Source organism: Rhagoletis zephyria, unplaced genomic scaffold (genome assembly GCF_001687245.7).
Source record: "Rhagoletis zephyria isolate East Lansing unplaced genomic scaffold, Rhagoletis_zephyria_1.1 Rzeph_scaffold_00007, whole genome shotgun sequence".
NCBI classification, from domain to species: Eukaryota; Metazoa; Arthropoda; class Insecta; order Diptera; family Tephritidae; genus Rhagoletis; species Rhagoletis zephyria.
In genome coordinates, this window is record NW_016157091.1 from 716,960 (window position 1) to 735,588 (window position 18,629).

At 35.6% G+C, this 18,629-nt stretch overlaps 1 protein-coding gene across 19 annotated transcripts in view; it reads left to right on the forward strand.

The window, feature by feature from the left end:
* Nucleotides 1-18,629, forward strand: part of shot (dystonin-like protein short stop) — an 852,754-nt gene that overhangs the window by 696,919 nt on the left and 137,206 nt on the right. For 5 of the 19 annotated variants that reach the window (XM_017608332.1, XM_017608094.1, XM_017608854.1 and 2 more), the window contains one exon: nt 3,435-3,592. The exons of the other annotated variants lie outside the window; for them this stretch is intronic. In XM_017608332.1, coding sequence (XP_017463821.1) covers nt 3,435-3,592 — 158 coding nt within the window. The remainder of the gene's footprint in view (nt 1-3,434; nt 3,593-18,629) is intronic. 19 annotated transcript variants of the gene reach the window in all.

Consider the following 18,629-nt stretch of genomic DNA (forward strand, 5'->3'; position numbering starts at 1 on the left):
AAATCCGAATTCGAAAGTGTTGCAGAATAAGGGTGTTGGATCGTATAATGTTTTTGATTTTCCGTTTTTACCACCATAAAAAAATTTAAAAAGGGAGGACAAAAAATAGCACTTCGTTTGTAAATTACCCATTTTCATTTTACCTTTAAAGCTAAGTGATTTATAAATATTCGCTTTCAATATTTATAAAATGTTCATTTGAAAAAACTTAAAATAAACTGAATACTAAAAACGCTTAGTTAATACTTAATATAGCAAGCTTACGTTTAAGTTACTTTTAAAAACTTACAAAAATGATTGTTGGGTTGTATATTCAGTTGTCAGACATCCGCTTTTTAGCGAATTCTGCGCAGAGAAACATTACTATGCATTTTGCTTTGATATTTGTTGTCTACTTCTTGTACAATGATTTTTTTTAGGAAATAAAGTTCTTTGGAACAAAATAAAATGTCAAATTATATATGTACTTATATGCAGTGTTGCCATTTTAGCCGTTTTTCGCCTAGATTTAGCCGGTTCCGAAAGCAAACAGCCGGAGAAAATTCGGTTTATCCGGCAGCCGATTTGCCAGCCGCTTTGACAAAACAAATAAGCGGTGTTTAGCCGATTTTCCTATTTGCAATATTTTCTTGAAATTTATATACATATATGTTAGGCATGGATACCAGAAGTACTCAGAACTCGATTCTCAAAATAATCGACAGCACCCGATTTTTAAAGTATCGATACTGAGTACTCCAAAGAACTCAGTACTCACAAAAGAACTCGAAAGTACTCAGTACTCAAAAAAAATCTGTTCCAATAATCGCTTTGATACACGTACTCAGGATCGATTCAATGTACTCAGTATTAAGTGCCGAATACACTTATAAAGTATTTAGTTTTGTTTACATTTAACGGCATTCAGAAATGATTGTACTCAATTTGCAGTTTCAATAATTGTTGTTTATGTAACAAAGCATGCACCGCGGTGACAACACATACACTGAGAAAAAAACGCGTTGTAAAAACGAATTTTTTTTATCTGATTACCGTTTAAAAATGTACGTATTAAATCAAGTGAAAAATTGAACATTTCCTCTATACATACACTACGTATAATGGAAATATTCAATTCATATATGCCCGTATTAAAATGAAGCATTTTTCACTGCACGGATGGCGTTTTGCACGCTTCGGATGCTTTTTCATTTGAAATTAAGAAAGTATACCCTGTGCGGAAAATCTCTAGTTCTGAACTGGTGCGCTTCTAGTACATTTAGAGCCAGTACTGGTTCGCGATAAATCTCTTTTCATGCAAGCAACTGGCGAATTTAACATGTCGATGTCCATCAAAAAATTAGTAGCCCACTTTAGAAAATTTTAGCCATAACATACAAACCAAAACTTTCTCGGATTATGTAAATTTAAGATTTAGGGAAATTCTAATAATTTATTAGGTAGCAAAAAAAGGTTTTATCACCCAAAAAAATCTTAAAATTTTTTATCACACATTTTTAAAATCTACTCACTCGTATTTAATCTCCATAGAAACTTTTAATAAGAATGTGATCTAATATTTTTCTAACGGTAATTAAACTTTACACCCTATGTCTCATGCTTAATGTGACCAACTATTTCATAGCTCAAAGAAGTACAGATTAAGTTGAGTTACGTTAACGCCGCGAGCCGATTACGAAATTTCGAATGCGGCTAATTTTGATCCCTGCGAGCTCAGTGTTTGTTCACAAGTGCGAGCCCAAATGTTTCCATCCAAGCCTCGCGAAGGTTGGACAGTCTAAAAGAAAGTCTGGAGATGATTCCACTTCAACTTCCTCTTGAATATTAGGCTTCTACGACAGCCACCGTTGATCGCCAACCTAGTTACCTGGTTTAGGTAACCTTGAGGTAGAATAAAAAGGGTGTACAGAAATCGTCCCTTAACCAAAAGTTCCACATCATCTACATAGGCGATCACCCGACAGCCCACATTTCCAGTTCCTCTATAAGGTCGTTTACAACCGCAATCCAGGGCAGGGGCGAGAGAACACCACCTTTTGGAGGGCTCCCATTGACTCCCACTTCGCCGCGACAGTTCTGTCACGAAGGAAACTTATTAGGTTGGTTTCAACCCCCAGATTATGAATATACTTGACTATTGCTTCTGGAGTGACATTGTTGAAGGCCCCCTCGATATCGAAGAGGCCCCTACTGCACAATCTTCATGCGTGAAGACTTCCTCTGACCACTTTACCAATGTGCGCAGGGCGGTATTCACCGACCTTTTCTTGCAATAAGCATATTGAGCTCTTGAAAAACAGTGACAAGCCTTGGGGATGTACCCGGTCCTCATGCATGGATCAAACCAATTGCACGACACCTTCAGAGCCCTTTGCAGCTGCGCAGATATGATGCCATCGGCCGCCGGCGACTTTAATGGTTTGAACGAATTTATCGTCCAGGCCATGTGACGAATGTCCAGAAGAACGGAGAAGAACAGGAACTGGGGGGGAGATTCTGTAACCAGTTAGCGACAATTTTCGAATCGCTATTGCATTTTTTGACGTAAAAACATTTATATCATGCGTCAAAAAGTGCGATAGCGATCCGAAAATTGGTGCTAACTGGTTACAGAATCTCCCTCCCGAAGTACAAAATATCGCAAAGAAGTACATTTGACTGTACTTCGAAGTACGAAGTACAAGAGTGAAAAAAGAAGTACTGTACTTCATGCTCAATCGAATTTTCAATTGTCCAAAAATAAGTCGGTTATTTCCTACATTATGGCTTTTTACAAAACAAAGTTACCTTTTCTATGTTTTACTGTATTAACTAAAATATAGCAATGAGAAAACTGATATCAACACATAAAAAACGTTAATTTCGGCCAGAAAACCATAGTGTAATATCAAAATACTTAATATCATATCAGCATAATTTGCTCATCAATGCAGAATTAACCCTAAATTTTGTCAGTTGCTTGGTTTCGAAATAAAAACAAACACCTATGCAGATACCTTTTGTTCAAAGATATTACTTTTACTTTCGTTTTATGTTGAAATAATTTCGTTTGCTAAAAAATAACTGAGCATGTATTGTATTGTGTGTATGTATTGTATTGTAAAATTTTTATTTCATTATTTATTCGTTCCCCTTTTTAATTATTTATTTTAATTTCTTGTTTTGTTTTTCGAACCTGTTTACCGATCCTGAAATCCTAAATAATATCATATTATATAAAACGCACTCCATTGTCGGCGCAAAATTTAAAATATAATTGAATTTATACCTAATGCTCGTGTTTAAATCATGACAAATGCTGCTGCTATCGTTATCGCATAATGAATCGACGCCAATACAACTTTTATTTTATTTGCTTTGATGCGTTGCCAAATATTGAATGATGCTGTTCCTGCCTCATTATTTTCTATTTGAAATATTAAATCCCTGAGCAGCTAAAGGACGTACTAATATTGAATTACGCGAGCAATTTATTTTGGCGGATGGTGTATCTCAAAGTATGGCGGCATTTACTCCTCGTCGGTCTACAACGAATGCCACACAGAATGGCAACGTGTCGCCTTACATAGGTGGACAAGGTCCTATTATAAAGGTAAATTATTAATATACAAGTAGCCGTTATTTTATTTAAAACCTTTATTTCATATCATCGATTGCAAAAGTAAATATAGCATCGCCCGTTTGCTGGAAGAACGTGGTAATAAAAATATGAGTTAAGTATGTCGTAATGCCGCCACCCCTTTTATGTTGTGTAATTGATTCTTAATCATATCTATAAACATATTCTCATAACAAGTAATTTTTAAGCACAAACCACAACCGACTTCAGTTCTCATATAACAATTTAGGAGTACCGTTCATTTCTTCATGATCCAATGAAGACCAAATCTAAACCAAATTAGTATGGGACCACCTTTGAGGTAGCACCTTTCCGAAAACACGAACTATCGAAATCGATTCACGTGGTCCAAAGTTATCAGGTAACGTACATAAAAAATATGAAAAAAAAAATCCGACGAATTGATAACCTCCTCCTTTTTTTGAAGTCGGTTAAAAAGATATTTTGTCTTTCTTGCAATTTAGGAAATGATCTACTTTGCTTCACAATTATAATACTAATCAGTCATTCTTTGACCAAAGTCGGTAATCAAATTTGTTCTCAGGATTAGATATTACTAGGGCTCGGAATCTCATGCAAATGCATGTATTTATTGGGCATGTTAATATCGAAATGGTTAAGTTATCTTTACGAATCATGCAATTTTCTTTAAAGTGGCATTCAATCGTTAGTGAATATTTTTGCATATTTCACAGTAAATGCATGATTTCGCGTATTTTGCAAAAAATACCTATTTTTGCATATTTATTGCGCATATTTTGGTAAATTTTACAATAAATGCATGTGGTTTTTGCATATTTTTTTATGTACAATTTGTATGTATAATTTTTTCTTAAATATTCATCTGAATATCTTCTCGGATAGCCAAGCGGCCATTTAGGTACTCTCTTCTACTCTTCTACCTCTGTTAGATCTCAACTAGTGGAAGACTGTAGGAGAGAGCTATATCTCTGATCAATACGAAATTAACCTAATATGGTTCCTGGCACATGGGGCCATTTACGGAAACGTGGCAGCGGACGAACTTGCAAGGAGCGGCTGCGCACTGAATGTGTCCCACGCGCTTCGCACAGGGAGATAAAAGTAACAATTACCGAAGTCTATCACTCCAAGGCTAAGCAGAGATGGAAGCCTACAGGATCGTACAGGATTACCCGGCAGTTCTGGGTGCCCTACGACCCACTTAGACCAAAGCTCTCTTAAGAAAGAGTCCTTTGGTATAGTAGTTGCGATGACTCTGGCAAGCCATTCCTGCAGAATGTTTTAGAGTGAAGCTGCCTTTCTCTGTATGACGTACTGAAACTCATTAAAGCCGCCAAATGGCTATAGGTTGCACGAGATGTGGAATCAAAATGGCAAACTTTCTCAACTGTTTATTTACACAAGATTGTATCTAACTGCTTGATTATAAACTAATTTTATCCATAAATATGTATTGTATTTTGAAGTGAATTGTTTTCGTTATTTTCTTGTTAAAATACATTTGTTATTTATTTTTGTACCGGCAATAAAATATTATGAAAATATTTTTAATTGCATATTTTACTTATTTCTGACTTTTGAGTGCATATTATTATTTGAGTGTCGATTTTTTAATGTATGAGATTCCGAGCCCTAGATATTACTATTAAATTTGTATATTTATTTTGGTACAAGGAGAAAAACGACTAAAAACTGAAAGGCCGCTTTTCCCGCATATTTAATTTGTTTAATTATGGCGTTCGTCCAGCAAATGATTGATATGTATCCATGCTTATTTGAGTTTTTATTTTTATGATTACCAACAACAATAGAAAATCGAATGGATTGTTATTTTTTTTTACTTTTGAATAAAGGAAGTGATGTTTTGATAATAATGAAATCTATTACCCACGCTTTAAAGCCTGTAGTATTACGTGTTTAAGCTACTTATTAATTTCCCGCACAAAACCAAGCGCAGCGAATACACACACGCACTTGTGTTTAAAAGGTCGTGCGTAAATGTTCATAACCATGCAATTCTCAAATATCTCCTCGCGGAACTTATTGAAATAATAAGCCGCTGGGGCATTCCCAACGATGGTCAACGCTAACCCAGCTTGATGTACACGTTGCTTCACGCCATTGACTAAATAAATCCTCGCACGTTGTACGGCTGCTTACGGCAGCTAGAGCATGACTCCATTAATAGAGTGCGCAATAAATAAATAGTAAAAGGGTCACATCTAGCGCTACAGCTGCATCTGCCCTCACATCTCTCTCTCACCAGGCTTATGAAGTGAGTTGTTGACTTGATGCACGCCTATAAGCCATATATATGGTAATCCCTACCTCCAGCTTGATCCCAATTATAAACCTGGTCCCGCCCTCCCTTAGCTTAACAATACGGGTAGTAACATGAGGAAGATTATGCGGACCTGGCACCTGAGTCTTTAGGGTTTTAAAAATGAATACAAAGTTGGCGTAAGTTGGGAGAACTTCGCAACTATCCACAGTGCCAAAATCTGTTAATGTCAAAATCGAAGCCTATCGGTTCAAGTACAAAGATCAACAAAAAAGGTTTTTTTTTTTTTTCAAAAACAAAAGGCAATAACGCCTATATTTATGGCTTGCTTATTTCGAATATAGGTATGTAACTTATCGCCTCGAGCCACCGAATTGAAACACAACGCGTCGGATGGTCAAATGAACTTACAGAGTTTATTTACTTTGCATTTTTGTACAATTTTCACTTACTTGCTATATACAATACTACAATAAAGTTGTTGTTTTATTATTTACTTACTTATTAAATACGTTCTTAATTAAATACGTACTACATGCAAAGGTAAGCTATGCTTAATGCTAACGATGCAAATTGAGGCAACTCAGGTTGGCGGCAACGGATTCACATTACGTCGGCACGACTTCCGCTTAAAGTTAGTGCTGGCGAAATGCGAAGTCGTTGTTGTTGTTGGATTAGCAGAAATCTGCTTAACTTTGTGAACTAATTTTACTCGGTTAAAATATTGAATGTGCTTATGCAACGCTGAGTATGCAGTATTGTTATTTGTGTTGGCTACTTTTGGCTACGCAACGTTCTTATTAAATGTCGAATGCACTTACGCAACGCTGAAGCGTAGCGTTTTTGTTATTGTATTTGGGTAGAATTCCTATGGTGCTAACTCCCCCCTTCTTAAGCATCAGCGTCTCGCTGATAAGATTTTATTGTTTTACTGCGATTTGTGGATGATCTATTACTGGCGGAATGAAAAATGATTTCCTGTTTTTTGGCCTGAGGATGGTATACAGGGCGATTTATAGAACTATTGCAATAAGAATGGCTGCAAGGCTTGTACCAATTGAAATGCTATTTCCTGACGACATGTATTCTAATCTTTTCACATTGGTTAAATGAAGTTGGTGCAGGTAATTCAGATCTAATTTAATTTCGTTCTCAGTTAGGTTGTTTTGCAGTATTGGAGGCAAGACTTGGTAAGAGCTAGTTTGCCAGTTTGTGTAAGTAGCATCGTTTAGAGTTACAGTTTCGTTAAAGAAATTTATAATAAGGGTACCATTTAGTTTGAGGAGTTTTGTATCGTAACTAAGGCTTCCCATAAAATTCGAAACAAAAAGTGTTCCTTCTGTGATTAATTCTACTATGGCCTTATTTTCGTATTGGTAATCGCACGTTGCCCTTTCTCCGCTCAGAATTTGTGTAATGCAATGTGTCTTTTCTAATTTTTGAAGCTGGGTTTTTTTACAAATTGTGGTTTCGTCCATTAATATGCAATTTCCGATGACACCATATTGCTCTTTCTGTAATGTAAAAAGGTTGGAATATTCTAAGTAAATTCTCTTGTTGTTTTTATATAGTTGAACGAATAATAATATTGTTAAATAGAGTATCTTCAGTTTTGGGTAATGAAATTACGTATAGAAGGAGCGAAATTTTGATAACTATTGAGGGTTCAGCGTACTCAAGTGCTTGAAGTTCGGTTTTGAATTGTAATGTCCCAGTTTGTGAAAGGACATTCGCGATATCTGCTTTACTTAAGAGTTGTGAATGAACAATTCCTGTTTGGATAGCTGAGTCGCCATTACGATTTTAGAAATTTCATCTTTAATTATCCCGAACTTATTAAATAAAATGGCTTTTGTTTTATTTTTGATTTGCTTGTCTTTCTTTAGGACAATTTCCCCTGGTTCGTAGAGTATCTTCAGTTTTGGGTAATGAAATTACGTATAGAAGGAGCAAAATTTTGATAACTATTGAGGGTTCAGCGTACTCAAGTGCTTGAAGTTCGGTTTTGAATTGTAATGTCCCAGTTTGTGAAAGGACATTCGCGATATCTGCTTTACTTAAGAGTTGTGAATGAACAATTCCTGTTTGGATAGCTGAGTCGCCATTACGATTTTAGAAATTTCATCTTTAATTATCCCGAACTTATTAAATAAAATGGCTTTTGTTTTATTTTTGATTTGCTTGTCTTTCTTTAGGACAATTTCCCCTGGTTCGTAGCTTTTTGGCTTTGACCTTTTCCTATTGTGATTTTTCAACATATTCTTCTGTTTCCTAGCTATTTCGTTCCGAAGGTCGACATTTACTAAATCTCTTAAATTTGTTAGATCCTGATAATTTATCCTTTGCGTTCTTCCAAAAAAAATGTCGACGGGCTTCTTCTTTGTAACCGAATGTACCGTATTGTTGTATCTATCGACGGCAATGTTAATAATCTCCTTCAGTGAGCAGTCGGGATACTCCGATTGAAGACACCTAACAATTTCAATAATTGTGGAGTGAACACGTTCAATAGCACCATTCACTTCGCTCTTTTGAGGTGGTGCTAAATAAATTTCCATCCCTAAACTTTCTAAGTAATTAAGTGCTATCGGACTGACAAAACTGCCTTCGTTGTCCATTACTAGCAGTTTAGGAACGGAAAAATAGTGGAGAAGTTTTATTTATTTATCTCAAATATGCAGTACCGACTTGTTTTCTATTCGGAAAAATTTGGCAAATTTCGAGAATTTATCCACACATGTTATAAACGTTTCACCTGCCATTTCCATTATATCAATGACAGTATTTCCGTGGGGTATGAAGGGATAGGCGTTGCTTGTAACGCAGGCCTTTGTGGATGGCGGTCGTATTTATTAGAGCCGCAGATTTCGCAAGTCTTTGTGGAATTTTTTATAAGCTTGGTCATCTGGGGAAAATAATACTGCTCTAATATTTGCTCCTTGTTTTCTCTCCCGTTCCGATGAGCCCATTTGTGCTCCTCTTTAATAATCCTGTACTTATCTTCATCGCTAGAAACGTCGCTTACTAACCTTTGGGTGATTCTAATTTTAAATTTTGAGAAATATTCCTTAAAGACTTCCTGCAATAAAGCGATATATTTTTCCTGGATTTTGACTCCATTCACTATATTCGGGTTAAGGTTATTTCTCAAAATGCTTTTTATAATTTCTTTGTTAAGCTTTGTTTTTGCTATGTAGTGTCGATGATAATTTGGATGTGGTTCTTTGTGCCGTTCTAACTCCTGACCTTCAGAAATAATTATTTGGCATTTAAATACGTTTATTGGAGCCTCGCAATGAGGAATCAAATCAGTGTTGTCCTCTTCTGCGCTGCGTTGTGAATTAGATGTTGATGACGTCAATGAGTTAATTTCCATGGGAAGCCGGGAGAGCGCGTCTGCGACAACATTGGTCTTCCCTGGTTTATAAAAAAGTTTGTAATTATATTCCTCTATACGGGCCTTCCACCGTTTAAGTTTGGCATTATTGTTGCTGTTGCTCAACGCAAACGTTAAGGGTTGGTGGTCCGTGAGGATTTTAATGTCCTTTGCTCCGTACAGATAGGTTCTTAATTTGTCGAGAGCCCAAACAATCGCTAGCATTTCCTTCTCAATTGTCGAATAATTTTCTTCTGTCTTATTTAAAGATCTGGAAATATAAGTGATCGGTCGGTCTTTTCCCATTTCGCCTTGGGAAAGAACTTCTCCGATAGCGGCATTTGAAGCATCTGTGGTTAATATAAATTATTTACTAAAGTCTGGGAATGCCAGGACTTCCGAAGACAAGTAGTTGCTTGAGGTCATTGAAGGAATTAAGACTTTCTCCCGTCAGTGAGATGTCTACTTTTTTTGATTTGCTTGCTTTTATTTGTGTATTTTTGCCTCTGGTTAGATTTGTAAGCGGCTTTGCCACTTTTGCAAAGTCTTTGATAAACCTTCTATAGCATGAGGCTAGGCCAAGAAAGCTTTTTAGTTCCTTGAGATTTTTTGGAACAGAAAATTTTCTAATGACAGATATTTTTCTGGGTCTGACAGAATACCCTTTTGTGTTATAATATGGCCCAAAAATTCTACCTCTTTTTTAAGAAATTTGGATTTTTCAAAATTAACCTTAAGCCCGCCTTCTGCAGGAGTGAAAATACATCCTCCAAATTCTTCAAATGTTCTTCCCTGTCCCTACCTATTATTATGATGTCATCAATATAAACGTAGCACGATTTCCCAAGCAGCGGTTTGAGGATGTCATTGATCATTCTTTGGAAGATGGAAGGAGCAACTTTCAAACCAAACGGCAGTCTCGTAAATTCGTACTTGGCGTTGGCTGTCGAGGACGCGGTTTTCTCAATGTCCTTTTCCGTCATCCTGATTTGGTGAAATCCGGATGTAAGGTGGAGAGTGGTGAAATACTTACTCTCGCCTAGACTAGCTAGCGTGTTATTGATATCGGGAATAGGGTAGGCATCGGGAATAGTTACAAGTCAATAACAACTCTATATCGTTTTTCCCCAGATGTTCCGGCCTTTTTTGGCACTATCCACAAAGGTGAGTTGTAGGGGCTTTTCGACGGTCGTATTATTCCGTTTTCCAGCAGTTCTGTTATTTGTCTGTATACCTCAGCTCTGAGGTTTGTACGATACGGGTAAGATTTTGTATAAATTGGTTCGTCCGTATTTGTTCTAATCTCGGCGCGAACGTTAGTTGTAACGATATCTTTGTCCGATACTGGTCCAAAAATGTCAGAATATTGTCCTAAAATTTCTAGAATTTCGTTATCACTATTTGATGTACTTCGGATAATTACTCAATTCCTTAGATATTTTTGCTTTTAGCTTAATTTTAGCATCAGCTACGTGCAGAATGCCGCGTTTCCTATCAATTATGGCTTCCGACTCCCTAAGAGTATCGTCGCCGATAATGCCATCGAAGGATTTTAAAGAAGGCAAATTGTGTTTCAATTCCTATACTTTTAACAAATTTGCCTTGAATTTGATGGGTAATTTCTATTTTTCCCCCGGCGGACTGCACTTTAAAGGGCATACTAATATTTTTGGCAATTGCTTCAGACACAACATTTTTGTTAGCTCTGGTATCCATTAGAAATTGAAGGACTTCGTCCATAAAATTGGAATTCTCATTTTCCTGGTCTTCATCGGTGTCATCACTCTCCGTTCCTATTTTGAAAAGCTTCTGCTGCTTTTTCGGAATATTCGATGAGCGGAGGGTCTTGCTACAGGGTCACTTGGCCTGTTTATATAATTTACCTTCCGCGAGTGGAGTGATGGATCTGTAGAGAGAGAATAAAGAACACGACGGTTTGAGGTTTATGAGTGGACTGACTGTTTAATGTATCAAGAATATGCTTATAAGTATTACAATTATGCGAAGCTGGTAAATAAAGTATAATAAGCTTATGAGTGCATTTTATATGCACATATACAAATACAAATACATATTTAAATACATAAGTATTTTCAACACCCTCACTTATTGTTTACAAAATTATTATTCATATTTAAAATAAAAATTTTTTTACAATATTTTTGATGTTTTTTTTTTAAGTTAATTTTATACTACAGTTTTGTTTTTTTTGGGTTTTAGCAAGATTTTGTTTTACAGTGTATTATACTTTTTGAGTTTGATACTGTCTTTTAACTTTACGATAATGTAATCGATATAAAAAGTATAGAAATTCTATTATTTTTAGAATGCAAATAATCCCTAACATAATCAAGATTTCTTGGTTGTGTATTGGAACAGGTTCACTAATATTGATATTGTTCTGTACTTCTCCATTGTTGTTGGATTTCTGCTGCTCCGATGAAAACCAGCCTCCCATGTTGTATAATATTGGATAACTGTGAGTAAAACAATAATTATTATAAATGTTAATTATTGTCTTATTTTATTATGAGCTTAAGCCCATTTGTTCAGCGCAAAATTTTGTTTTTTCTCTGCTGACTGCTTTTGTTAACGAATCAGCTGCCATTTGTTGAGTGCCAAGAAACTCCAATTTGATTGAACCTTCATCGATTTTTTCACGTATATGGTGATATCTGATATCAATGTGTTTCGTCCTTGGTCTGTATGCTTCGCTCGAGCCTAATTTGATAGTACTTTGGTTGTCACAAAAAACTTTAGTAGTTTCAACCAAGTTTTTATCAACTTCTTTGGCTAACATTTTCATCCATATTATTTCTCGTACTGTTGAAGACAATGCGATGTATTCTGCTTCTGTGCTTGATAAAGCAACTATTGGTTGCCGTTTGCTGCACCAACTTATAGCAGCATTGGACATTTTTAATACATAGCCGGAACACGATCTTCTGCCGTCGATTTCTGCTGCCCAATCAGCGTCACTAAATGCTGCCAAGTTGACATCATCAGTTTTTCGATAGCTTAGTTTGAAATCAATTGTGCCTTTTAAATATCGAAATATTCTTTTCACAGCTTGCCAATGCTCATTTGAGTGTTTTAAGTTAAACCGGCTTACATTATTTACTGCAAATGCTATATCCGGTCTAGTTCCTTGTGTTAAATATAAAAGGCTGCCCACAGCTTCTTGGTATGGTATTTTCCCCGTCAGATCATTTTTCTCAGTGATGCATTTTTCAGTCAATTTTTGACTTACTTCACATGGTGTGCCCACTGGCTTACAATCCTGCATACCAAAACGTTCAAGAATTTCATTTATATATGACGATTGATCTAGTGTAATTTCGTCGCAATTTTTGCTCTGCGTGATACGTATTCCAAGACAACTTTGAGCAGATCCCAAATCTTTCATTTTGAATTTTTTGTTAAGGTACTGCATTAGTTTTTCTAGGTTATTACTACCTTTGTAGAGTATAAGGAAATCATCGACGTATATTGCAATTATCAGATTCAATTCTTTATCATAGTAAATGCATGGATCAGTTTTACACCTTTGTAACCCGAATTCTTTTAATGCTGAATCGAGCTTTAAGTTCCACTGTCTTCCGGCTTGTTTCAGTCCGTAAACAGCTTTGTTTAGCTTACATACCTTGTTAGTGCCATCATTGTAACCTTCTGGTTGTTCCATGTATATTGTTTCTTTAAGATCACCTTGAAGAAACGCAGTCACTACATCCATTTGATGGATTTTATAGCCGTTTTTTACTGCTAAAGCCACTAAAAACCTTATTGATGTGTATCTAACCACCGGCGAGAATGTTTCATCATAATCGATGCCGTATTTTTGTGCACAGCCTTTTGCAACAAGTCGTGCTTTATATTTTACAGCTTTACCGACCTCATCTTGTTTTACTTTAAAGACCCATTTTGCTTTTATAGGCTTTCTTCCATCTGGTAGTTTCATCAACGACCAGGTGTTATTTGATCTATGTGATTCCATTTCTTCATTCATTGCATCTTCCCATTCTTTCGCTTTTTCACCGTTTATAGCTTCTGATACTGTTAATGGCTGTGAAAGAAATGCAAAAGCATAAATTGAAAAGATGGTACAGATACCTTAGCTTTAGATCGTGTGACTCTTCTTTCTTCTTCAGATTCATCAATACTTTGTTCAGGAACATAATCTGGATCATTTTGGGTTTGATTCGGTGATTCTATCATGGTGTCATCTTCCGCAACACTTTGTACGTCTTCGTTCGATTCATCAGGTTTTATGCTAACTTCTTCAAATGTGTCTTCATCGCTTCTCTTTATTTCCCTCACTTCGTCGTTATAGATTTTTAAGGTCGACTTTGGTTGAGGTTTTTCGTAGAATATTACATCTCGACTTATAACCAGTTTCTTTGTTATTGGATCAATACAGCGAAAACCTTTAATGTCGTCATCATAGCCCACGAAAAACATTTTCTTGGATTTAGGATCCCATTTTTTACGTTTTTCTTTGTTTATGTGAACCATTGCTTCACAACCAAACAATTTCAGGTTAGATATGTCTATTTTTTTTTTATAGAATATTTCATCAGGAATTTTTCCATGCGACGAACAAATACTTTTGTTGATTAAGTAGGCTGCCATATTTGTTGCTTCTGCCCAATAACATTTTTGAAGATTTGCATCAAACAGGAGACATTTAGCTTTTTCAATTAAGCTTCGGTTCATTCTTTCGGCAATTCCATTCTGCTGAGGAGTATATGCATTACTTAATTGATGCTTGATACCATTCTCTTTACAGTATTTGTCGAATTCAGTTGAACAATATTCACCACCATTGTCCGTCCGTATTGTTTTGATTTTAGATCCAGTTTGGCGTTCAATGTATGTTTTGAAATTTTTAAAGTTATTGAAAACTTCTGATTTTGACTTGAGAAAGTAAACGAATAATTTTCGGGAGAAATCATCTATGAATGTTAATACATATTTGGCGTGTCCTATAGATTGCGTTTCCATAGGTCCACATAGATCAGAATGTATTAGTTCGAGTAGCTTTGTTGTTTTTGAGTTACTTTGTTTAAACGGAATTCTTGTTTGTTTGCCTTTGGGACATATCTGACAATTTTTTATTTCATGATCGTCGTCATTGAAATCAATACCAGAAACAGCGCCGTCACGCATTTTCTTTAAACTTTGAAAATTTATGTGTCCAAGTCGCCTGTGCCATAGCATTGCGTTGTTATTTGTTTGTTTTGATAACAAGCATTTTGCTTGGATTCCCTTCAGTTTGTAAACACCATTTTCCGCTTTGCACTGTACAATTACTTCTTTGTTTTTGTTAAGTATTGTACAGCCTGTTGCATCGAATTTTATTACATTCCCCTGACTCACTATTTTTGCAGCTGACAGAAGGTTTACTGATAAATCGGGCACGTGTAGAATTTCGTTAACTACAATTTCTTGCCCGTTGATATTCAGTGATGTTTTGCCAACGCAACTTACTGTCATAGCTGTTCCATTTGCTGACATTATTTTGTCAACGAGTGAATTTTTTTTGCTAGTGAGCAAATTATCGTTTGGTGTCATATGAGACGATGCACCACTGTCTAGATACCAGTCGTCGTTATTTCTTTTCGTTAATAACGCTGTGAATGCATTTTTTGCTGTGCCATTTTGTGCATTATTTTTCTTGTAGTGACATTCCCCTGCATGTTTCTTTCCACAAGTTGTGCATTTTTTCTTTTGTAAGTATTTTTGCTTATTTTCGTACCTTTTTTTACTAAGAAATGCATCACTTTTTGTGGTTGTGTTGGTATCAGAGTCCAACAGTTTAGCGATTATTGTTTCTGATTTTATTTGTGAGTCTGATGCTTCAATTCCCATTATAAATGGTTTATATGCATCAGTTAAACCAGCCAATACTATCGCCGTCAGCCAATCCTCATTTATCTCAAAACCAATTTCATTTAATTTATTAGAATTATCTTTAATTCTATCAATGTATGATTGCATGTTCTCGCAGTCTTCTAATCTGCAAGAGATCAGGCCTCTTAATAACCCAATTTTTCTTGTTAAGCCTTTGTCCTCATACAGATTTTTTAGTTTCTGCCATATTTCTAGCGCTGTTTCACATCTGGATATGTGAACGTACAGCGATGGCGCTACGCTTAGAGCTAACAGGGCTTTGCAATTAGTTAATTTCTCAGCGTTTGTTTCTGTGACAGGATCGGTTATACACTTATGCAGACCTTTGAATGCTAATATATTTTTTATTGCGAAACACCAGTTGTGGAAATTTTCCTGGCCTTTGAGTTTCTCTACTTCAAAACCCTTTTCCATTTTAACTTATAATTTCACTTATAAATTTTATATATATGTATATGTATATTAATTCAAAGTTTACTTGAAGCGTTATTTTATTTTTATTATTACAGCAGATTTTGCACTTTTGATTTTTATTTTATTTATTTAATTCCGACACCCGACACTACAGCAGTAACCTTGCTCTGCTACCATGTAGAGAGAGAATAAAGAACACGACGGTTTGAGGTTTATGAGTGGACTGACTGTTTAATGTATCAAGAATATGCTTATAAGTATTACAATTATGCGAAGCTGGTAAATAAAGTATAATAAGCTTATGAGTGCATTTTATATGCACATATACAAATACAAATACATATTTAAATACATAAGTATTTTCAACAGGATCCACATCCATCGGAACTGGAGGTTTGGGCGGAGTTGGCCTAGGTGGAGGCGCGTCTTGCGATTGGTTACTTTTATTATAAATCTGATTCTTTTCCCTAGAATTGAGTTCTCTCGATGTCTGTGGTTGCCTTTGCTTTGACCGGTACTTTGTGCTCTGCACTTGGTTTGAAGTTCCCAGACTTTTTCGGAAAATTTAATAATTCCTTAAGTTAAGTTAAGGTTTTGAGTTTCTAGACAAGATGCATACGTCTCAGGTAGGTTCTGCGGTCTTTGGATGACTAGCATCCTGGATACTTCACCCGTAAGTCCGCCTATGAAAACGTCCAAGGCCCTATTTCTATAAGTTTCTACTAGTGTAGAACTCGTTTCAATAGAATAGTCTTGGCCTTTTATTTTATTAATTATTAAGGACAACTGGTGATAGATCCTTGCATAGAATTTTCTATGCTGTAGTTCCTTTGGGATTAGGAGCCTAATTCGTGCTCTAGGGTTCTCAAATCTCGTTTGTCTGCATAATGCAAGGACAAACAAGTTTTGATTTTTCCCCAGACGTCATCGAATATATTATAAGAAAACTAAGGCAGTATCCGCAGGCCCCCTGGTTTTTTGTCTTATATGACGCAAGATAGCCCTGTATATTGGCCAATTTTTAACTATCTCATAGTCATGCAATATAGATTCAACGCTGTGAATCCAAGACATGTACTTTACAGGATCACCCTCAAATGTTTGCAGGTTTTTTACACTGTCTGGAAGCTTGCTTATATCTTTTAGGTCCGCCTCCGTTAAGCGGGTAGGAGCTTCCTGAATACTATTTTCATTGTGTGGACTAGCCCTGGCTTCTAGTTGGTTTATCCTATTGTTCATTACTCTTATTTGCTCTATCTGTGCATTTATAGCGCCTGTGAGTTGGGTTATTTCCTCTTGTATCTGTTCCATTTTTTGAGTTAAAAAATAAAATATATCCTGTTAAACATTTTTTACGTCCAAAATTTCACAGTATTTTTACTTTAATTAAAATATATTTTGCTAAAGATTTTTTACGTCCAAAATTTCACAGTATTTTTACTTTAATTACTTTAATTAAAATATATTCTGCTAAAGATTTTTTACGTCCAAAATTTCACAGTATTTTTAATTTAATTACTTTAATTAAAATATATCATGCTTAATATTTGCTAACTGTGAAATTTCACAATATCTTTAATTTAGAAGTGCTTTAATTATCTTTAATGAAGCTAAGCAGAATAATAGGCAAAATTGTTTGATACGAGTAAATAGCTTAAGAATCTAAGTCTTACGATAACATGAAGTTCACTGCTTTCATCCTTGGAATCCTTCGGGCGGTCCGCTTATTCCGTTTTAGGGTTTTTACGTCCTTACTCAGGGGCGGGTGACGTCACTATTCCTTAGCGTCCGTTGATCGATGGCCGATGCTTATTAGCCTTCAAGCTGGTTTTATACGCAGGTTTAATTTGCGATTAAAACTTACATTGTTGTGTCTTTCGTTTTTTTTTCACGATTTTCGTTTTACCCGCAGATTATGTTTTTGGTTTGTATTTAAAAACTTTTGCGGTTTTTAACTTTTTTGATCCGATAAATAATTATAAATTTAGGATCTTCGCTTATAATATTCAGTGCACTTTTTATTCACTATACCGCACACGGGCGCCACTTATCGCCTCGAGCCACCGAATTGAAACACAACACCTTGGATGGTCAAATGAACTTACAGAGTTCATTTACTTTGCATTTTTATACAATTTTTCACTTACTTGCTATATTCAATACTACAATAAAGTTGTTGTTTTATTATTTACTTACTTATTAAATACGTTCTTAATTAAATACGTACTACATACAAAGGTAAGCTATGCTTAATGCTATCGATGTAAATTGAGGCAACTCAGGTTGGCGACAACGCATTCACATTACGTCGGCACGACTTCCGCTTAAAGTTAGTGCTGGCGAAATGCGAAGTCGTTGTTGTTGTTGGCTTAGCAGAAAACTGCTTAACTGTGTGAACTAATTTTACTCGGTTAAAATATTGAATCCGCTTATGCAACGCTGAGTCTGCAGTATTGTTATTTGTGTTGACTACTTTTGGCTACACAGCGTTCTTATTAAATGTCGAATGCACTTACACAACGCGGAGGCGTAGCGTTCTTGTTATTGTATTTGGATAGAATTCCTATGGTGCTAACTTGTATAGTTTCAATCAAGGTTGGCACTAATCGATTGATTTTTTAATCAATTAGTTAAATTGATTAAATTCAATCCGATTGCAGTTAATCATGATTAATTTTAATCTGATTAAACAGTTAATCGTAACCGCGATTAGAAAAATTAATTTTTGATCATTAACCCTTAATTGGATTAAGTAGGTTTGGTGATTAATTAATTTGTGCTGGAATTTTCCTTTGCACACAAGGTCAGTTAATCGGGTATGGCTAAGTAGGTTTTCCTCATCAATCTAAGCTATTTGGTGTGCCTTTTCATTAAGATCTATTCCAACAGACGTTTTACAAACTAGGTTTTAATATCCCTCAGAACATGTGCGCTGGGTTGTAAAAGTTCGCAGTTGATGTATTACTAATAACAATAATTATAATATTTTGTTTTTATATTACTTGCTTTTTATAAGCGTAAAACCCAAAATAATTACTATGACTGTG